The 17,830-nt window shown below is 43.4% G+C and overlaps 1 protein-coding gene across 1 annotated transcript in view; it reads right to left on the minus strand.

Moving 5' to 3' along the window:
- Window positions 1–17,830, minus strand: part of PREX1 (phosphatidylinositol-3,4,5-trisphosphate dependent Rac exchange factor 1) — a 129,013-nt gene that overhangs the window by 24,059 nt on the left and 87,124 nt on the right. Inside the window, exons 14-19 of the mRNA XM_056549313.1 lie at window positions 16,089–16,164; window positions 10,141–10,213; window positions 9,285–9,421; window positions 8,166–8,258; window positions 6,917–7,065; window positions 6,545–6,630 (exon numbers count right to left, since the gene is read on the minus strand). Of these exons, the coding sequence (XP_056405288.1) occupies window positions 6,545–6,630; window positions 6,917–7,065; window positions 8,166–8,258; window positions 9,285–9,421; window positions 10,141–10,213; window positions 16,089–16,164 (614 nt within the window). The remainder of the gene's footprint in view (window positions 1–6,544; window positions 6,631–6,916; window positions 7,066–8,165; window positions 8,259–9,284; window positions 9,422–10,140; window positions 10,214–16,088; window positions 16,165–17,830) is intronic.

The raw sequence follows: 17,830 nt of genomic DNA on the forward strand, positions 1-17,830 counted from the left end.
TAGATACAGTTGGGGTATGTATCATATCTACCGGTTCCTGAAGAGCCCTGTCTTAATATAGGAGAAGGAGACAAAAAAACGAACAAAAGAGGTGCTGCCTAGTGCCGTTAGCCCAATGATAGATGATAAAGAGTTAAAAGGAAAATCACTTGCCTGGTGATGATGGGCTCAGAGCTTAAAATCTATGAATGCAGTTGTTAAAGATGTGCCGCAGCTGCCACCAACCCGGACCATCAAGCGAAGGTCCAATGCAGACTAAGAATCCACTGTCTGTAATCCAGAGGGCTGTGAAAAAAAGGGTCTATAGGGGCACACGCGGGAGGGGTCCCGAAGAATATCGCGGACACCGTGGGTTAAAATAATAAACAGATATTTATTAATACGACAACGCGTTTCGGGAGTCCCAGCTCCCTTTTTCAAGTGATTTTTTTTGCACAGCCCTCTGGATTACAGACAGTGGATTCTTACTCTGTAGGACTCAGACACACCCCATCTGTATCTACAGGCAGACTCCTACATAAAAAGGTTTCAGACCTCAAGGTGTAAACAAACCGGTGTTTGGTTGATATTTAAATGAATGAATTGCAATGTAGCTGGTTAATCTGAAAAAAATGGTTTATTGGGTTAAGGTATGATAAAAATCAGCATGGAAAACTGGTATCTAAGCAGGGCCCTTGCTACAGATCCAGTTATATAGCATATGTGATACAAATCAGCAGATAAAATACAGTGTAAAAAACCATATATCGGATAATAATGATACAGTGTCAGTTTCAGAAGCAGTATACCCCTTTGCTGTATCAATAGTGCCTTGAGAAAGTAAATGCCATTGGAGTCAGTGGAGCAACAATATATGTGATCGGCAGGAGTTGTCTCCAATAGCAACAGTCTGGTATTTTATCTGCCCTGGAAGACTCCGGGATTAGCAGATGTAGATAAGTAACAAGTTCAATTCAGAAGATGTTTGATGAATGGATGACTCCGCAGGTTGGCACGGGCTCCTCCCGGCCTCTGGGTGAATGTTACCTGTGGTTGCCGATGTATCGGCTTGTGCTGGTGAAGGTGTCGCTGTGAGCAGGGTATGAGCTCGTCCTGCGGGAGAAAGCTGGCAGGCTCCGCTGTGAGGTGGCACGGATCTGTGTCCGGCTTGATGTCAGGGCAGCGGGATCTGGTCAGTGAAGACTGTTGTCGGCGTCTTCGTGCAGCAGTTGGAAATTTCAGGCATGTGATCACACCCTGCAGTGGTCTCCTAGTAGAGAGACTGCAGCGCTTGAAAGGTAATGGCGTATACAAGGCAAACTGTATATCAAATTGTGGCAGCAATAAGGTGGCAGTACTGGGCAAATGGTGGCCAGATGCATTATGGGGAAGTACCCCTTTTTCAATGGCTTGATGTGGCTGTCCTTTCCAGAGTGAGTTTTTATAGTGTGCCAGATATATTAATTGGCATCCTGGTTGATAGTACTTGTAATAGATGACATGGATTGGGATCAGGAGTTGTGTAACTGCTTGAATGAGAAATAAACTGCGAGTGCAAATGCATAAAATACACAGTCTTTGTGAAAATGAAACAGTCATATAATTGATAAGAGGGTATAGATTTTATAGAAAACACTGTAAAAGAGCAAGTGCATAGTTGTATAAGTATATGAATAAGTGAAAGAACAATATATGGAAAAGAAATAGAAAATTAGATGGGTATATAGCATAGTGCATATATTGTGTCTGGAATAATGGATAGTGAGTAGATATAATATCTAGAGTGATGGGATATAATGTTATTGTGCAATGAGATAGGGATGATAGATGTCAAAGGAAACATTTGATTGTAGTGAAATAGAAAATAGGAGGAAAAAAAACGAAAATAGGGAAAAGTTGAACAATAAATAGTGTGTGTGAAAATCAAAGTGGAGATAAAAATTGAAAATAAAAAATAGAAATAAAAATAGAAATAAAAATATTAAATAAAAAATATGAATATAGATAAAAAATAAAAAATAATAAAAATTTTATTTTTATCTCAGCTTTGATTTTCACACACACTATTTATTGCTCAACTTCTACCATTTCCATTTTTTCTCCTATTTTCCTACAATCATATTTTTCCTTTGACATCTATCATCCCTATCTCATTGCACAATAGCATTATATCCCATCACTCTAGATATTATATCTACACACTGGGGGAGATTTATCAAAACCTGTGCAGAGGAAGAGTGGTGCAGTTGCCCATAGCAACCAATCAGATCGCTTCTTTCATTTTCCACAGGCCTCTAAAGAGGCCTGTGGAAAATGAAAGAAGCAATCTGATTGGTTGCTATGGGCAACTGCACCACTCTTCCTCTGCACAGGTTTTGATAAATCTCCCTCACTATCCACTATTCCAGACACTATATATATGCACAATGCTATATACCCATCTCATTTTCTATTTCATTTCCATATATTGTATTCTTTCACATATTCATATACGGCACTTATACAACTATGCACTAGCTCTTTTACTCTGTTTCTCCAAAACTTATACAATTTAGCTGGTAATAAAATCTATACCCTCTTATCAATTCTATGATTGTTTCATTTTCACAAAGACTGTGTATTTTATGCATTTGCGCTCTGTTTATTTCTCATTCAAGCAGTTACACAACTCCTGATCCCAATCCATGTCATCTATTACAAGTACCATCAACCAGGATGCCAATTAATATATCTGGCACACTATTAAAACTCACTCTGGAAAGGACAGCCACATCAAGCCATTGAAAAAGGGGTACTTCCCCGAAACGCATCTGGCCACCATTTGCCCAGTACTGCGATCTTATTGCTGCCCAATTTGATATACCGTTTGCCTTGTATACGCCATTACCTTTTCAAGCGCTGCAGTCTCTCTACCAGGAGACCACTGCAGGGTGTGATCACATGCCTGAAATCTCCAACTACTGCACGAGGACGCCGGCAACAGTCTTCACTGACCACATCCCGCTGCCCTGACATCAAGCCGGACACAGATCCGTGCCACCTCGCAGCGGAGCCTGCCAGCTTTCTCCCGCAGGACGAGCTCATACCCTGCTCACAGCGACACCTCCACCAGCACAAGCCGATACATCGGCAACCACAGGTAACATTCACCCAGAGGCCGGGAGGAGCCCGTGCCAACCTCCGGAGTCATCCATTCATGTATAAGGTATTTACCTCTCTGAAACATCTTCTGAATTGAACTTGTTACTTATCTACATCTGCTAATCCCGGAGTCTTCCAGGGCAGATAAAATACCAGACTGTTGCTATTGGAGACAACTCCTGCCGATCACATATATTGTTGCTCCACTGACTCCAATGGCATTTACTTTCTCAAGGCACTATTGATCTTTTACAGCAAAGGGGTATACTGCTTTTTATTAGTATTTTATTTTCCCAAACTGACACTGTATCATTATTATCTGATATATGTTTTTTTACACTGTATTCTATCTGCTGATTTGTATCACATATGCTATATAACTGGATCTGTAGCAAGGGCCCTGCTTAGATACCAGTTTTCCATGCTGATTTTTATCAAACCTTAACCTCATAAACCAGTTTTTTTTACATTAACCAGCTACATTGCAATTTATTCATTTTAATATCAACCAAACACCGGTTTGTTTACACCTTGAGGTCTGAAACATTTTTATGTTCGATTATCCATTGTCACTTATGGAATAGTGCAACTCAGTTCCTCAGTCTAAGCAAGCTATACATATTTTAGATATAGTGTGTAGCCACCCAATTACCTATTTTCCTAAATAGAGACTCCTGTCTGGATATAGGACCCTTCTATACCCTATTTGTATCTACAGTCAACTGAGGACCCCTCCGACTTGATATAGGACTCCCCACATCTCACCTACTTTTACAGACAGCTGAGGGCCCTGCCATCTATATCTAGAAGCAGCTAAAGACCTCTCAGTCTTTGATATAGGGCTCTCTTACATCCCGTTTACATATACAGGGAGTTGTGGATCTCTTTGTATGGATATAGGGCCCCCTCACATCCCATCTATATCTCCAGGCAGTTGAAGACCCTTCTGTCTGGATATAGAACCAACACAGACCCTATTTACATCTACTGGCAACCAAAAGCCCCACTGTCTGGATACAATACCCTCTCACCCTCCATCTATATCTACAGACAGCTCAAGACTCCTCTGTCTGGATATAGGACTCACACAGACACCCTACTCCATAATGTTGATTATTCACTACACCCTCACTGAGTGCACTGCTGTCCTAGGGTTGTTTGGTTGCTATAAAAAAAAAAAAAAAAAAAAAAACATGTATCTACAATAATCTATAATAGACATGTTAAAGGCATGTACCCTTTTCGCTACCCTCAGACCCTCTGTAATGAGTGTAAGCTGCAGAACATGTGCAGCTGAAATGTTATCACTGAAGAGTTTATACGTTGTCTATGATTACCACAACCACAAAACAACAAACAGAATATTGTCATAGTGTTCCCAAATACAACCGTAGACAATAATATCGCTAAACTCTCAACTACAGTGGGGTAAAAAAGTATTTAGTCAGCCACCAATTGTGAAACTTTTCCCCCTTTAAAAGATGAGAGAGGCCTGTCATTTTCATCATAGGTATACCTCAACTATGAGACATAATGAGAAAAAAAATCCATAAAATCACATTGTCTGATTTTTAAAGAATTTATTTGCAAATTATGGTGGAAAATAAGTATTTGGTCACCTAAAACAAGCAAGATTTCTGGCTCTCACAGACCTGTAACTTCTTCTTTAAGAGTCTCCTCTGTCCTCCACTTGTTACCTGTATGAACTTGTTATCAGTATAAAAGATACCTGTCCACAACCGCATACAGTCACACTCCAAACTCCACTATGGCCAAGACCAAAGAGCTGTCAAAGGACATCAGAAACAAAATTGTAGACCTGCACGAGGCTGGGAAGACTAAATCTGCAATAGGTAAGCAGCTTGGTGTGAAAAAAATCAACTGTGGGAGCAATTATTAGGAAATGGAAGACATACAAGACCACTGATAATCTCGAGGACCAGGACGACCGATCCGTGTAAAGGAAAGAATGAATAGGGCCATGTATCTTGAGATTTTGAGTGAAAACCTCCTTCCATCAGCAAGGACATTGAAGATGAAACGGGTCTTTCAGCATGACCATGATCCCAAAGACACTGCCGAGGCAACGAAGGAGAAGCTTTGTAAGAAGCATTTCAAGGTCCTGGAGTGGCCTAACCAGTCTCCAGATCTCAACCCCATAGAAAACCTTTGGAGGGAGTTGAAAGTCTGTGTTGCCCAGGGACAGCCCCAAAAAATCACAGCTCTAGAGAAGATCTGCATGGAGGAATCGGCCAAAATACCAGCAACAGTTTGTGAAAACCTTGTGAAGACTTACAGAAAATGTTTGACCTCTGTCATTGCCAACAAAGGGTATATAACAAAGTATTGAGTTGAACTTTTGTTATTGACCAAATACTTATTTTACCTATAATACTTATAGAATTTGCAAATAAATTCTTTAAAAATCAGACAATGTGATTTTATGGATTTTTTTTCCTCATTGTGTCTCTCATAGTTGAGGTATACCTATGATGAAAATTACACGCCTCTCATCTTTTTAAGTGGGAGAACTTGCACAATTGGTGGCTGGCCAAATACTTTTTTTGCCCCACCGCAGCTCATAAATGATCACATATATATGAAGATGTGTTCCCACAGTGCACATACATAATGATCACACATTTGACACATATACTATATAGTACACACATTTACCACACTGTACACATACAATATACACACAGTACATACATGTACCCAACAATATACACACAGACATATATAATATACACAGACAGTACAGACACACACCATACACATATAGTACACACACCACTACTCCTTTGTATAGACACATATATGCTTGCAGGTTTCACCCATATAATACTCTACCATCCTAAAATATAATAGTAAATTACCGGACTGGGGCTAATAAAGCAGTCTGTGCCTGTGGCCCCTGCACAGCAGATGTCAGTGCGGCCTCAGAGCTGTGCTCACATCTGTAGGTACTTAGTAGATATTCTTGCCGGCTGTGACTAACATTAAATGCAGTGCTTTTTATGAAGTCAGAGTCTCACACTGTAATTGAGGAATCTGCAAGCAGCTTTAAGCACAAACATAGCACAACAATAACGTATGAGTACAGAGGGTGACTTTGCAAGGCTCGATAAAACTGAATACCAGGCCGGTCTATAGTGTATATGTTCCAAGTGTGACTATCTATACTGGGCCAGTCTATAGTGTGTATGTTCCCTATGTGACTCTACACAAGGCCTATCTAGGGTGTATATGTTGTCAGTGTAACTGTCTACATTCTACATTGGCTTGTTCTATGATGTGTACGTCACAGTGACACAGGTGACTGTTCAGGGGTGCAAGGTTTTATGGATTTGGCTGCTACGAGATCAGGTGTCATGTATAACTCACCAAATGGAACCCCCATTATTCCCCCAGCAGGTCTCACCTCTTCCCACCGCGTGGACGTAAGGAGGAGCTGAACCCCTGATCTGAAAACACAGGGACTGTGGAGAATCTGGTATTTTCACAATCCTACAGCACAAGAACCAAGAGGGTTACACATGTTAAAAATAATTGCCAGCACACCCTACCCCAGGTCATAACCAAATCTCATACAGCCCAAAATAATTTCTCATTACCCCATTATAGACAGCAACATCTAAGTGCTGACTCCACGTAATGCCACATATGGGCCCCAAGAGGCAGGTTCTGATGTGTAGAGGGACAAACAGTGTAACCAGATGCACCTACGGTCTATGACTGGTGGTGAGCAGTCCAGACCATCCCCAAATCTGCCCAGATCTTATAATATTCTTACTCTTTGGATTTGGTTGCCACAAGGATGCGGATGGGCCTGCGAGCACAGAAAGACTGATTCAGGAGAATCTCCACTTCAGAGAAAGGTCTCAGGAACACCAGGTCCTCGTTGATAGTGTAGATCTTTCGGCCCATCTGCAGTCCAGCCATCTAGAGGGGGATGAAGAGAGAATCTTCCAGGTTACCGCACAACAACAATTAAATAAAATATTGGGCCATCAACGCCTAGGCTCCAGGGACTCTGAACAGAGCCGGAGGAACATGAAATCCTCCAGAATATTGCACGTAGACCGTACACTGAGCGCCACCAGCATCTGGCCACTGGGGACTCAAAAATAAGTCAGAAGAGTATGAAATCCTCCAGGCTACTGTATATTGATTAAAGGTGAACACTATACACTGTGAAAAGCCCTATTAACATCTGGCCCCTGGGGACCTACCCGTAGGAACTTCAACGGGAACAACATTAAAGGAGAAGTCCCAAGTAGGAACATTTATCCCCTATACAAAGGAAAAGTGTCTGATCGCGAATGGTTCAAATGCTGGGAACTCCTGTGATCTCCTATACGGTGCTACGGCTCTCCTCGTGCATTGAGCGGGGGTCGGCACGCCCCCTCCATGCATTTCTATGGGAAAGCCGGAGACACGTGAGCTGGTCCCAGTGGTCGGACCCTTATCAGGGCATAGGGGATAAAAGGGGATACATTTTCTTACATAGGGCTACTCCTTCAAACTCATACCTACATTATACTAAAGATACACAGTTGCTCAGTAATGGCCAAGCCTAATAACCGAGATCATGGTGATCATCGATGAACAGGACGACTATGGATACTGATGAAGGACTGTGACTAAATGATCCAACACCACACATGGGACATAACCCTAACTGCACACACCAAAGGAAATCATGAGAAAGATTCTCAGCACCCGCTATACAGTCAATGCACAGGGCAACGGTGAGATTTCTGGCCAGCCACATGCCTATCTTCTTAGTATATTTCCACAGAGTTACCTCTGGCACCCATGAATCCTGGCAAGGAGTAAGTGGTCCTTACATCAATATCACCAAGAAATCTGGAAATGTCACGGAGACAGATGGTGGTGCGCTCTTATATTCAGATATAGCTGCTACTGGGCGGTGCTCTGCTGCTCATGATGTGTAGTAACATCACAGCTCTGGCGAATTCTCAGTGGTGACACACCTCTATAGTTACCAGGTCTGGGTATACCACTTGATGTCCCTTTACCTCAGCATGGGACCCCTTCCGGACAGATTTCACCACGATTGCTTTGTTCTTTTCTTCCAGGTCAAAGCCATAATCTTCTTCCTGGGGTAAAATCTACGAGAGAACAAAGACATAATAAATATCTCTTAATAGACTGGAGGAGAACGGTGTTCTCACATGGAGGAGGGACCGTCCAAAATCCTCTAGCTACACAGAACTACAAGCCCCAGCAGTCTCAGATGATTATCAGACTCTGTTCTTATGAGGGGACGGAATGCCACCACACAAAAATTCTTAAATTGAAGTAAAATATTCAACCAATTGCAAACAAGCAGTTTCTCCCTGATTGGGAAATCACTTCTCCAGGTTTGGCAATGTTTACTCTGTATTAGGACAGGTTACACAATAATCCCCATGATACTGGACCAGACAGATACTTCACAGGCATCAAATATAACAGAAACAACCACTCGGAATAATAGAGGGAAAGCACCAGATATTATCACTCCCATCATCCCAGACCTCAGGAGCTGACAATCTAATCTTTTTATCTTACACCGTGTATATCTCAAATCTTCCTGGGCCCTGGAGCTAACACTCTGATCTCCCATGTGACCCCTCTTCAAATGACCTCTTATAACACCCAGAGTGATCTGTAAAGGAAGGGGGGGGGGGGGTCCTATTCCTGTGGTAGCGGTGAGTGCAGTGGAATGTGTTCGTGCAGCAGATGTATTTATGTCTCTTGACATTCCTGAGGTGCAGAACATGTGGAGGACATGTGGCCCTTGGCCCTATGTACAACAAACTCACAGCCCCTGATCATATTCCGCAGCTAATAGAGTATCTGCTGGCTTATGAACATGAGGGTGGGCTGGACCTCACACACAGCCACAGTTGCACACATGGCACAAGGGTGGGGTCCCACACCAAATGTGCCTACAGTTACACACACCCCACAAACCTGAAATCACACACATCACAAGCGTACCTTCTGTTGACATGTAGTTGATATGCAGTGACCAGTAGATATCTATACAGAGGTGTTTTCCCCACATGCCACTGAATGCAGTGTCCCTTCCCCCAACATGATGCTGACCACAGTGCCCCTTCCTCTCATGCTGCTGACCATAATCTCCTCACCAGCAGAGTCTTGGCCATGATGTTCTCCACGATTTTAAAGTCATTCTTCTTGCTCTTGGAGTTGGTCCCTTCGATCTCCTCATCAGCGTGGAACCGGAAGAACTGGGATTCATCCTTGAATTCGCTCTTCTCCAACACTATTATGGAGAAATAAGGACAGAAGAGTAAAAATAGTGCGGAGGGGAGCAATGTAAGAAGCAACATGGAGACAGTCTGGGGACAAACAGATTTATTATCATTGAGTGCCGAAAAATTCAACTTTTTCCAGCCGATACATATTTTTTTGTCCACATCTCAAATAGCAGGCATTCCTACCTAGTTATCATTTTGGACAGATATATAAAGTGTGTGGACAACAATTGTAGGGAATTTTTTTAAAGCACAATATACTAAAAAGAGAATTAATAAGGAGTTGTGGACAAAGGATAGATGTTTTTGCCCAACAGGATAGATTTTTGTACAAAACTCGACAGGACAAATTTCCCAAGAAGTATTCACCAAAATAATCAATTTGTCCAAAATGACATCTTGTATTTTCGGACAAATACAACCAACTGCGAACCTGACATTATTAGCATTACGGTCTTGTCTTAAAACTTTTTACATGTTATGCAAAGTTTTGATTGGTCGGGGTTCTAAAGTCAGGTGAAGTTGACAGATGATGTATGCCCTGTGTGAAGTCTGGACACCATGTGTATGTCCTGTCCGTAAAGAACAGACACAAGCAATCCATCAATAGCACAGCTGCATACAATGCTACCCAGTCAGTTACTCTGGTAACTGTGGTAGGTCATGGACTTTATCCGAAAAATTTAGCTGAATTTAGCTCACTCGCGTACTATATCAGAAAAATTACCGTGATGCATAAATCCATTGTTGCAGAGTCCAACGCCAAGAGCAACAGCTTCTTCTCTTGTCTGACAATCTCCCTAGAATCACAAAATGTCAGATGTTAGCATCCCCGGATAAAACACTGAGCAGATATAGGATATGGAGCAGATATGCGTTACTGCAGAGAAACATCGCCTGCACACACGGACAGTTCTTTTCTCTCTCTTCACATCCCTCAATGTATGTTACGTCTAGGCAAAACCCTGCACCAACCATAACAATTGAGATTCATGAGAAGCTTAATAAACTTGGAGCATATAATGTTCACATAACAGCCCACATTCCCTCCTTATTTCCCTCTTCTCATATTATAAAGCACCCCTGATTTTCTCCCGAGGAAGCATGGCCACTGCCTGAAACGTGATTATTCATAGACAATCATGACCATTGTTGTGCTGTGCATCTCCAATGCAGCAGCTAAACACAGGAAATATAAGCAAAGGTGCAAGTGCTGGACGTCACTGATCCCCGAGCGAGGAACCAAATATAGGACAGAAAACACCATTATCTTGAGATTGTTCTTGTGAGGAGTGTGTCCCAGGCCTGGCCGATGAATGCGGGTTGCGGAGGAGTCAGCCATCGGTTTTTACATCTCTTATTATGTAATATTGGAAAAATTGGCAAAATCTAAAATTCCAATCAGATTCATTGTTTATGAAACTTTGGAAAAAACTGAAATAAGATTCTGTGCCAAAATTCACAAGAGATGGAAAAGGGGGTGGCCAAGGTGGTGAAAAAACAAGTAAGACGAGAAAGAACCAACGAGATCTGGATTTCTACCAGAGTAGTGGTCTTAGGTTTTGTTTTATTTTACTGCTTTAAAAAAAAAAAAAATTACAACTTTTTGTAAGAAAAGGTAGATTTTTTGACTTAACATAAAATCTCTTTCTCGGAGCTTCTATTGGGGGACAGAGGACCATGGGGTATATGCTGCCTGCCACTAGGAGGCTGACACTAGGCAAAAACACAAAAGAAAGTTCTCCTCCCGGCAGGATATACCCGCCTCCTGGCTCTGAGCAACTCAGTTTAGTCCCAAAGCAGAAGGAGAACAGACCAAGAAAGAACAGTCCAAACAAATAACCCAGACAAAAGAAGGGAACCAACCATGAAAAAACACCCCCGCACCACAGCGGTGGAAAACTGGCTGGTCACAAACAAACCAATGGGCGGGTGCTGTGTACCCCAATAGAAGCTCAGAAAAAGATTTTATGGTAAGTCAAAAAAAATCTACTTTTCTTGAGTGCTTCATTGGGGGACACAGGACCATGGGACATCCTAAAGCAGTCCCTCGGGAGGCAAAAACAACATTCAAGCCAGAAAAAAACTCAGGCGGACAGCAGAACCCTGCAAAACCCTGCGGCCCAAACAGAGTCACACTGCCGGAAGGAGGAAGTGACTCACAAATAGGTCTGAACCACCCAGACCAAGTCCAGCTTGTGAAGCTGGCGCTCCCGCAGATGAGAAGGGAACGTGCAAAAAGATGGCAACCATCTCCTCGTTCAAGTAAAAAGAAGTCACGACCTTGGGCTGACAAGAGGGCACCGGCGAAGAACTACCTTGTCTTGGTGAAGCACCAGTAAAGGGGAACAGCAAGAGAGGGCAGCCAATTCCGACACACGGTGAATGGACGTGACTACGACAAGGAAGGCCACCTTCCAGAAAAGGAAACGAAAGGAAACCTGACCAAGAGGCTCAAACGGGGCTCCCTGTAGAGCATCTAAAACAAGATTGAGGTCCCAAGGTGCAGTGGGGGACAGGAACGGAGGAACCTCGTGAGCCACGCCCTGCAAAAAAGTGCGCACACGAAGGTCAGACGCAAGAGGACTTTGGAAGAGGACAGAAAGCATCAAAACCTGCCCCTTGATGGAACTGAGGGCAAGGCATGTTTCCAGGCCTGATTGTAAAAAGGACAAGAGATTCAGCAAGGAAAAAGAAGTGGGAGAGAGGGAATGAGCCTTGCACCAGCGGAAATAGGCCTGCCAGGTATGGTGGTGAATTCTGGCGGACAAGGGCTTTCGAGCACAGAGCATGGTCCGGATCACCCTAGAAGAGAATCCACGAGCCCTCAAAACCGTGATTTCAACCGCCACGCCGTCAAACGCAGCGGAAGTAAATTGGGGTAGCAGAGGGGTACTTGGGAGAGTAGGTCGGGACGATCCGGAAGACGGAAGGGAACGTCTGTCACGAGACTGACCACGTCCACGTACCACAAGGCCAATCCGGAGCCGCGAGAATCGCTGAGACACTTTCCGCCTTGAGCTTCTGGGAAGAAGTGGAAGCGGAGGAAAGAGGTAGGGGAGAGCGAAGGGGATCCGAGGAACCACAAGAGCATCTAGCGCTAGTGCCAGGGGATCCCCTGACCTGGAGACAAAGCGAGGGACTTTCCTGTTCCAGCAGGACACGAAGAGATCAACGTCTGGAATACCCCAGCAGTGACAGATTTAAGCGAAGATCTCCGGATGAAGGGACCCTTCGCCTGGGTCGTCGGCGGTTCGACTCTGAAAGTCCGCTTCCCAATTATCGATCCAAGGAATGTGAACTGCCGATATGGCTGGAATGTGGTTCCGCCCAAGAGAGGATCTTCGACGCCTCCTTCATGGCCGCCAAGCTGCGGGTGCCGTCCTGGCCATTGATGTATGCCACGGCTGAGGCATTGTCTGTCTGCACCCGTACCGGAAGACCCCACAGCAGGTGACTCCAGTGAAGAAGACACAGGAAGATCACACGGAGCTCCAGAACATTGATGGGGAGACCGGACTCCAACAGGGTCCAATGGCCTTGGAACGTTTCGTCCCGAAAGACACCTCCCCAGCCGAGGAGACTCACGTCCGTGGTCAGGACATGCTAATGGAGGGGCAAGAAGGAGTGATCCGCCCGAAGGAGAGGAGACCGAAGCCACCAAAGGAGGGAGCGGCGAACTTTGAGCGGAAGTCAGAGCCCATGGTGAAGAGACCAGGGGGATTTGTCCCACTGTTACTTGCCCCCGGTCAGTTTAAAGGAGCATCACATGCTTGAAACAATCTTATTTTTCCTCAATTTTGAAAGGGTGGCAATAATTTTGTCCAGACTATTTTTGGAGTTTGGTGGGACATAATGTCCAATTTTCTTTCTTTCCTCCTTTTTTGGTTTAGTTCCAATACACACAAAGGGAATAAACATGTGTTTAGTAAAACATGTGTTACTGCAATCCTTTTCTGTGAGATATACTTTCTTGAAAAATTTCAGGGGTGCCATTTACGGCCATGACTGTATATGTATGTGTATATATATCTCAATAGGATAAACAGATGTGTGTATATATATATCTATCGTGTGCATATATGTAATGTGTGTAGTGCACTACAAATCCCAGGCAGTCGTGCTATATATATATATATATATATATATATATATATATATATATATATATATATATTTTACAGATTCAAATCTAAGCTCACAAGTAGAAGACACAGGTTAGATCTCACAAGTATGCAGGGGTTAAGACAACAGATGTGGATAATTCACACTAAGATGGGCCATAAATTGTCCTGTTATGGGAACATAGACTAAATAGATAAGGATGAGAAAAAGGGGGGAGGGAGGGGAGAGACTGATAATTAGCAGGACATAGTGAGATGTAAAAGAGAACACAGTGCAGGTTATAAGAGAATCCAGTATAGTACAGGTTATAAGCTCTACTTGTGAGCTTAGATTTGCTTTGGACTTGATAAAGGGAGGAATCCCGAAAGCTTGTCTCTACAAAATGCTGTTAGTCCAATAAAAAAGGTATTACAAGATACTGCGACATTTTATGATTTGCATCTGCATCACTGGACTAATACGGCTACTCAAATTTACTATATATTATACACACACATATACATATATATATATATACACACACACACACATACAGGGGTCAAATCCTATGCAAAGGATAGGCATAAGCCGCGGGCTCAATTAGAGAAGCGCCCACGGTAGGGGCCGGAAGAAAAAAGGGCTTCTGTCGCCTGGTAGTTTGCGCAAGGCAGCGTTCGCAGCGCAGCTAGCACAAGCACCTCCGGAGGAATGGAGAATCCGCGGTGGGCGGACTATCTCAGGCCTCCGAAGAATCCGGCCGTGCGTGAGGGCAGGTGAGTTGCCGCTAACAGCCAGAGAGAGAGAGAGAGAGAGAGAGAGAGAGAGAGAGAGCGCCGCATGGATTAACCCGTCATATGCCAGGGAGGCCTTCCGCAGCCAAAAGGAAAAAGCCCCCCGGGTCCAGGTGAGGAGGGAAACATACTCACCCACATAGATATACTCACCTAGGTAGTCTTCAGCCATCTAGGGCCACCTGCCTTCGGCCAGCCCAGCTGGTAAACAGGGGCAAATGGGGGACCCGGACCCTGGGTACACCACCAGGCGCTGGTTGATGGCGAGGAGGGGTTAACGGCCCATCCAGCAATGCACCGTGCCCCTAGCTCGCAGGTGGGGGGGGGGGATCAGGCAGCACCATGCTCCTGTCACCCCACGCTAGAAAAAACACTAAAGGAAAGGAAATCTAACTATAGACTGATACTAGGAAAAAAAAGAAACTCCTCTGACACCAAGCTAAAACTGAGTTGCTAAGAGTCAGGGGGCGGGTATATCCTGCCGGGAGGAGCCGACCTTCTTTAGTTTTTTTGCCTAGTGTCAGCCCCCAAGCGGCAAGTAGCATATACCCCATGGTCCTGTGTCCCCCAATGAAGCGCTCGAGAAACAAGTATGCCTAAAAATGGCTCTATTCTTACCTCTATAAACCTGTATTCCTAGAGTGCCATTCGGGATACACAGAGGCAGGTAGGGACCCCGCGGCTGTTATCCCAGTTGATCAGGACTCCGCAGTAGTCCTGATCAGGCCATTATTTTGACTTTTAGATCCTGCAATTAATTTTGCTTGCAGGAGCTAAAGGTTTAAAAGGGTTATCCACCAAAAGGTGGTTTTAATACTTACCTGCCTTACAATAATGGGCATATTTAGGAAGAATCCGTGATTGTTTTGGTGCTAAATGGCTGTGTTGCGAGTCCACCGTATTGCTCCTGATTTCTTTTTGTGAAATGGCTATTTCCTGATGGAGTTCCCTTCCTCCAACTAGGAGGAAGGGAACTCCCTTGTTTGTAAGTGTAAGGTCACTTTTCTCCATTCCACACAACAGCCAAATAACTAATTGAAGCACACCTGGGACAATTCCCTGCAGCCCTGTGAAGATTGATCTCCCTCCCACCCAGCAGACGCTCCATACATTAAAGCAGACAGGCTCCCTTTGAACACCTGACTAGAGATGTAACGCTAAATGACAAAGAAAAACGTAATTTAGTATTCACGTATTCCTGCCCATGTAGTAACTATTCATCATAGGGTGGGTTTAACTTGAGTTCCAGGAGACTGATATCTGTATTTTAGACTAATCCCAGGAGACTGATATCTTTATTGCATACTAGACCTAGGTGAATAATGTCTATATTGTATATTAGTTCCAGGCAGCTGCTAACTGTATTGTATATCAGTCCAAACTGACTGATCTCAGTATATTAGACTAATTCCAGGAGATTGATATCTTTATTGCATACTAATCCCAGGTGAATAATGGTTATAGTGTATATCAGTTTATATCTTGTATATTAGTTCCAAGTGACTGATCACTATTGCTTATCAGTCGCAGGTGACCGATATATGTATTTTAGACCAATCCTACGAGACTGTATTGCATATTAGAACCAGGAGATTGATATACCTCCCTAGGACTAGACTATAATACAGATATCAGTCTCCTGGAGCTAGAGTAAAATACAGATTTCAATCACCTGGGACTTGTTTACAATACAGCTTTAAGTCTTCTGTGACTAATATACAATATACAGCGGCTTGCCATGCTCCCTCGGCTCTACTTTTCCAGTGGCGGTGGTTGTCACCTGTGTTATCAGCCAGTCCACCAGCTTACTGGCCGGGATGACGGATTTGTAGGTCTTCAGGTGGTAATCTCGGTCCCTGGAGGACAGAAAAGAAAGTTGTTATCTGTGGATAGAGTACAGTCATAACCACATACATAATAGTGATATTATCTGGTGTACGGTACTTAAGACAGTCCTCTTATGAAATAGTGATGTGTCATCTCTAGTCATGTGTCATCTGATGTGCCAGTCATAAGGGGGAATATAACAGTAACCTAACAGTATACACAGCACATGTCCAACACAGAATATACCCACACAACATACCTCCCCCCCCCATCCAAGTGGTGGTGTCGCTAGAGCACTGTGACTTAACGTGACGGCCATCATTAAGCTATGGCACCATGTCACCACATTGAGTACAGGAAGTGATTGTTGAAAACATCAGTAGGGTATAATCCACACAACAAGAGCTCCAAGGCGTGGTCAAAGAATCGCACAAGATCGGCATCAATGGCCGATATGAAGCTGCAGAGAATAAAGGGAAATTCTGATACATGTTTAAATGGGGACCAGGGCTTTGCATGAGGGATGTTTTTTATTTGTATTTTATGTCTGACTTCAGACAAAGCAGATAAGTAAGGGGAAGCTCCTGCTGCAGAAAAGGATAGCGTAGAGAAAGGAAGGGCCGGGTGCACATGTCTGAGCTCCAGGAGTAGAGAGAAGATTTCTTTACAGATTTCTCAGTTCTCAAATGAGACCAATAGGAAAAAAGAAGAATAAGGAAGGAAGTGCTGAGACAGAAAAAGCAAAAATAAAAAAACGGGAAGTGGGAGATGTTGCAGCGTCACACGTGGTATAAAAGAAGGTGTCAGCTCATCTGTCACCACCACTGCCTACTGCATAAAAAATCTGTTTCCAAAGCAAAAACTAATACAAGGCCAAACCTCAGAGTGGGGTACAGAGAAGATCGGACCCCAAAGAGGACGGTGACCCAGGCGCTATATATTTTACTTTGACGGGAATTTGCTTCAGCACCATGATGGATTAATATGAACCTTTATTAAAAAAATCTTTAAAATATAAAACTACACAACAGGTCCATATTCATATGTTATGTATAAAAACACAGATGCATTTATTCACAGCATCAGATGCTTTGTCTTAAAGATTCTACTATAAAGGCTTATTTTAATTCACCATGGTGTGGTTATAAACTCTTTTCAACGAAAGGTTGGTTTGTCTGCTGCTGACTGTGGATGACAACCATCCACATCCACAGACTGTGAACATTCCAGGCTACATATGCCCAATGTGTTAAAGAGTACCTGTCACCCAATTTTTTTTTTATATTTTGTTAATCAATGTATTAGTAATGTAATGTTTTGTTTTTTTCTAATACCATGTGATTAACAAAAATGTATCTTTATATATTTTTTTTCTACTTTGAAAAACTTTCGGACCCATGCCAGCCTGGGAGCAGCCTGTGCATGGCAAGCAGGATGGCCTGCAGAGCCTGTCAGCAGATGAGTTCATGATAGGTACTCTTTATTAAAGGCCACTGATGTCCATCACTATGGTGGGCGACAAGACATTATCATGAGGAAGAAGACGTGAGTTACCCTTACACCACAGATGGCCACCTTAAAAAATATATTAAAATGTTTAATGCTACTTCCTAAATAAGTGCCAAAAGGATTTAAAACAAAGTAAACAGTGCATTGTCATAAAGATTCACCGGAGACCCACTTAGCTAAACAAAT

Source organism: Hyla sarda, chromosome 12 (genome assembly GCF_029499605.1).
Source record: "Hyla sarda isolate aHylSar1 chromosome 12, aHylSar1.hap1, whole genome shotgun sequence".
NCBI classification, from domain to species: Eukaryota; Metazoa; Chordata; class Amphibia; order Anura; family Hylidae; genus Hyla; species Hyla sarda.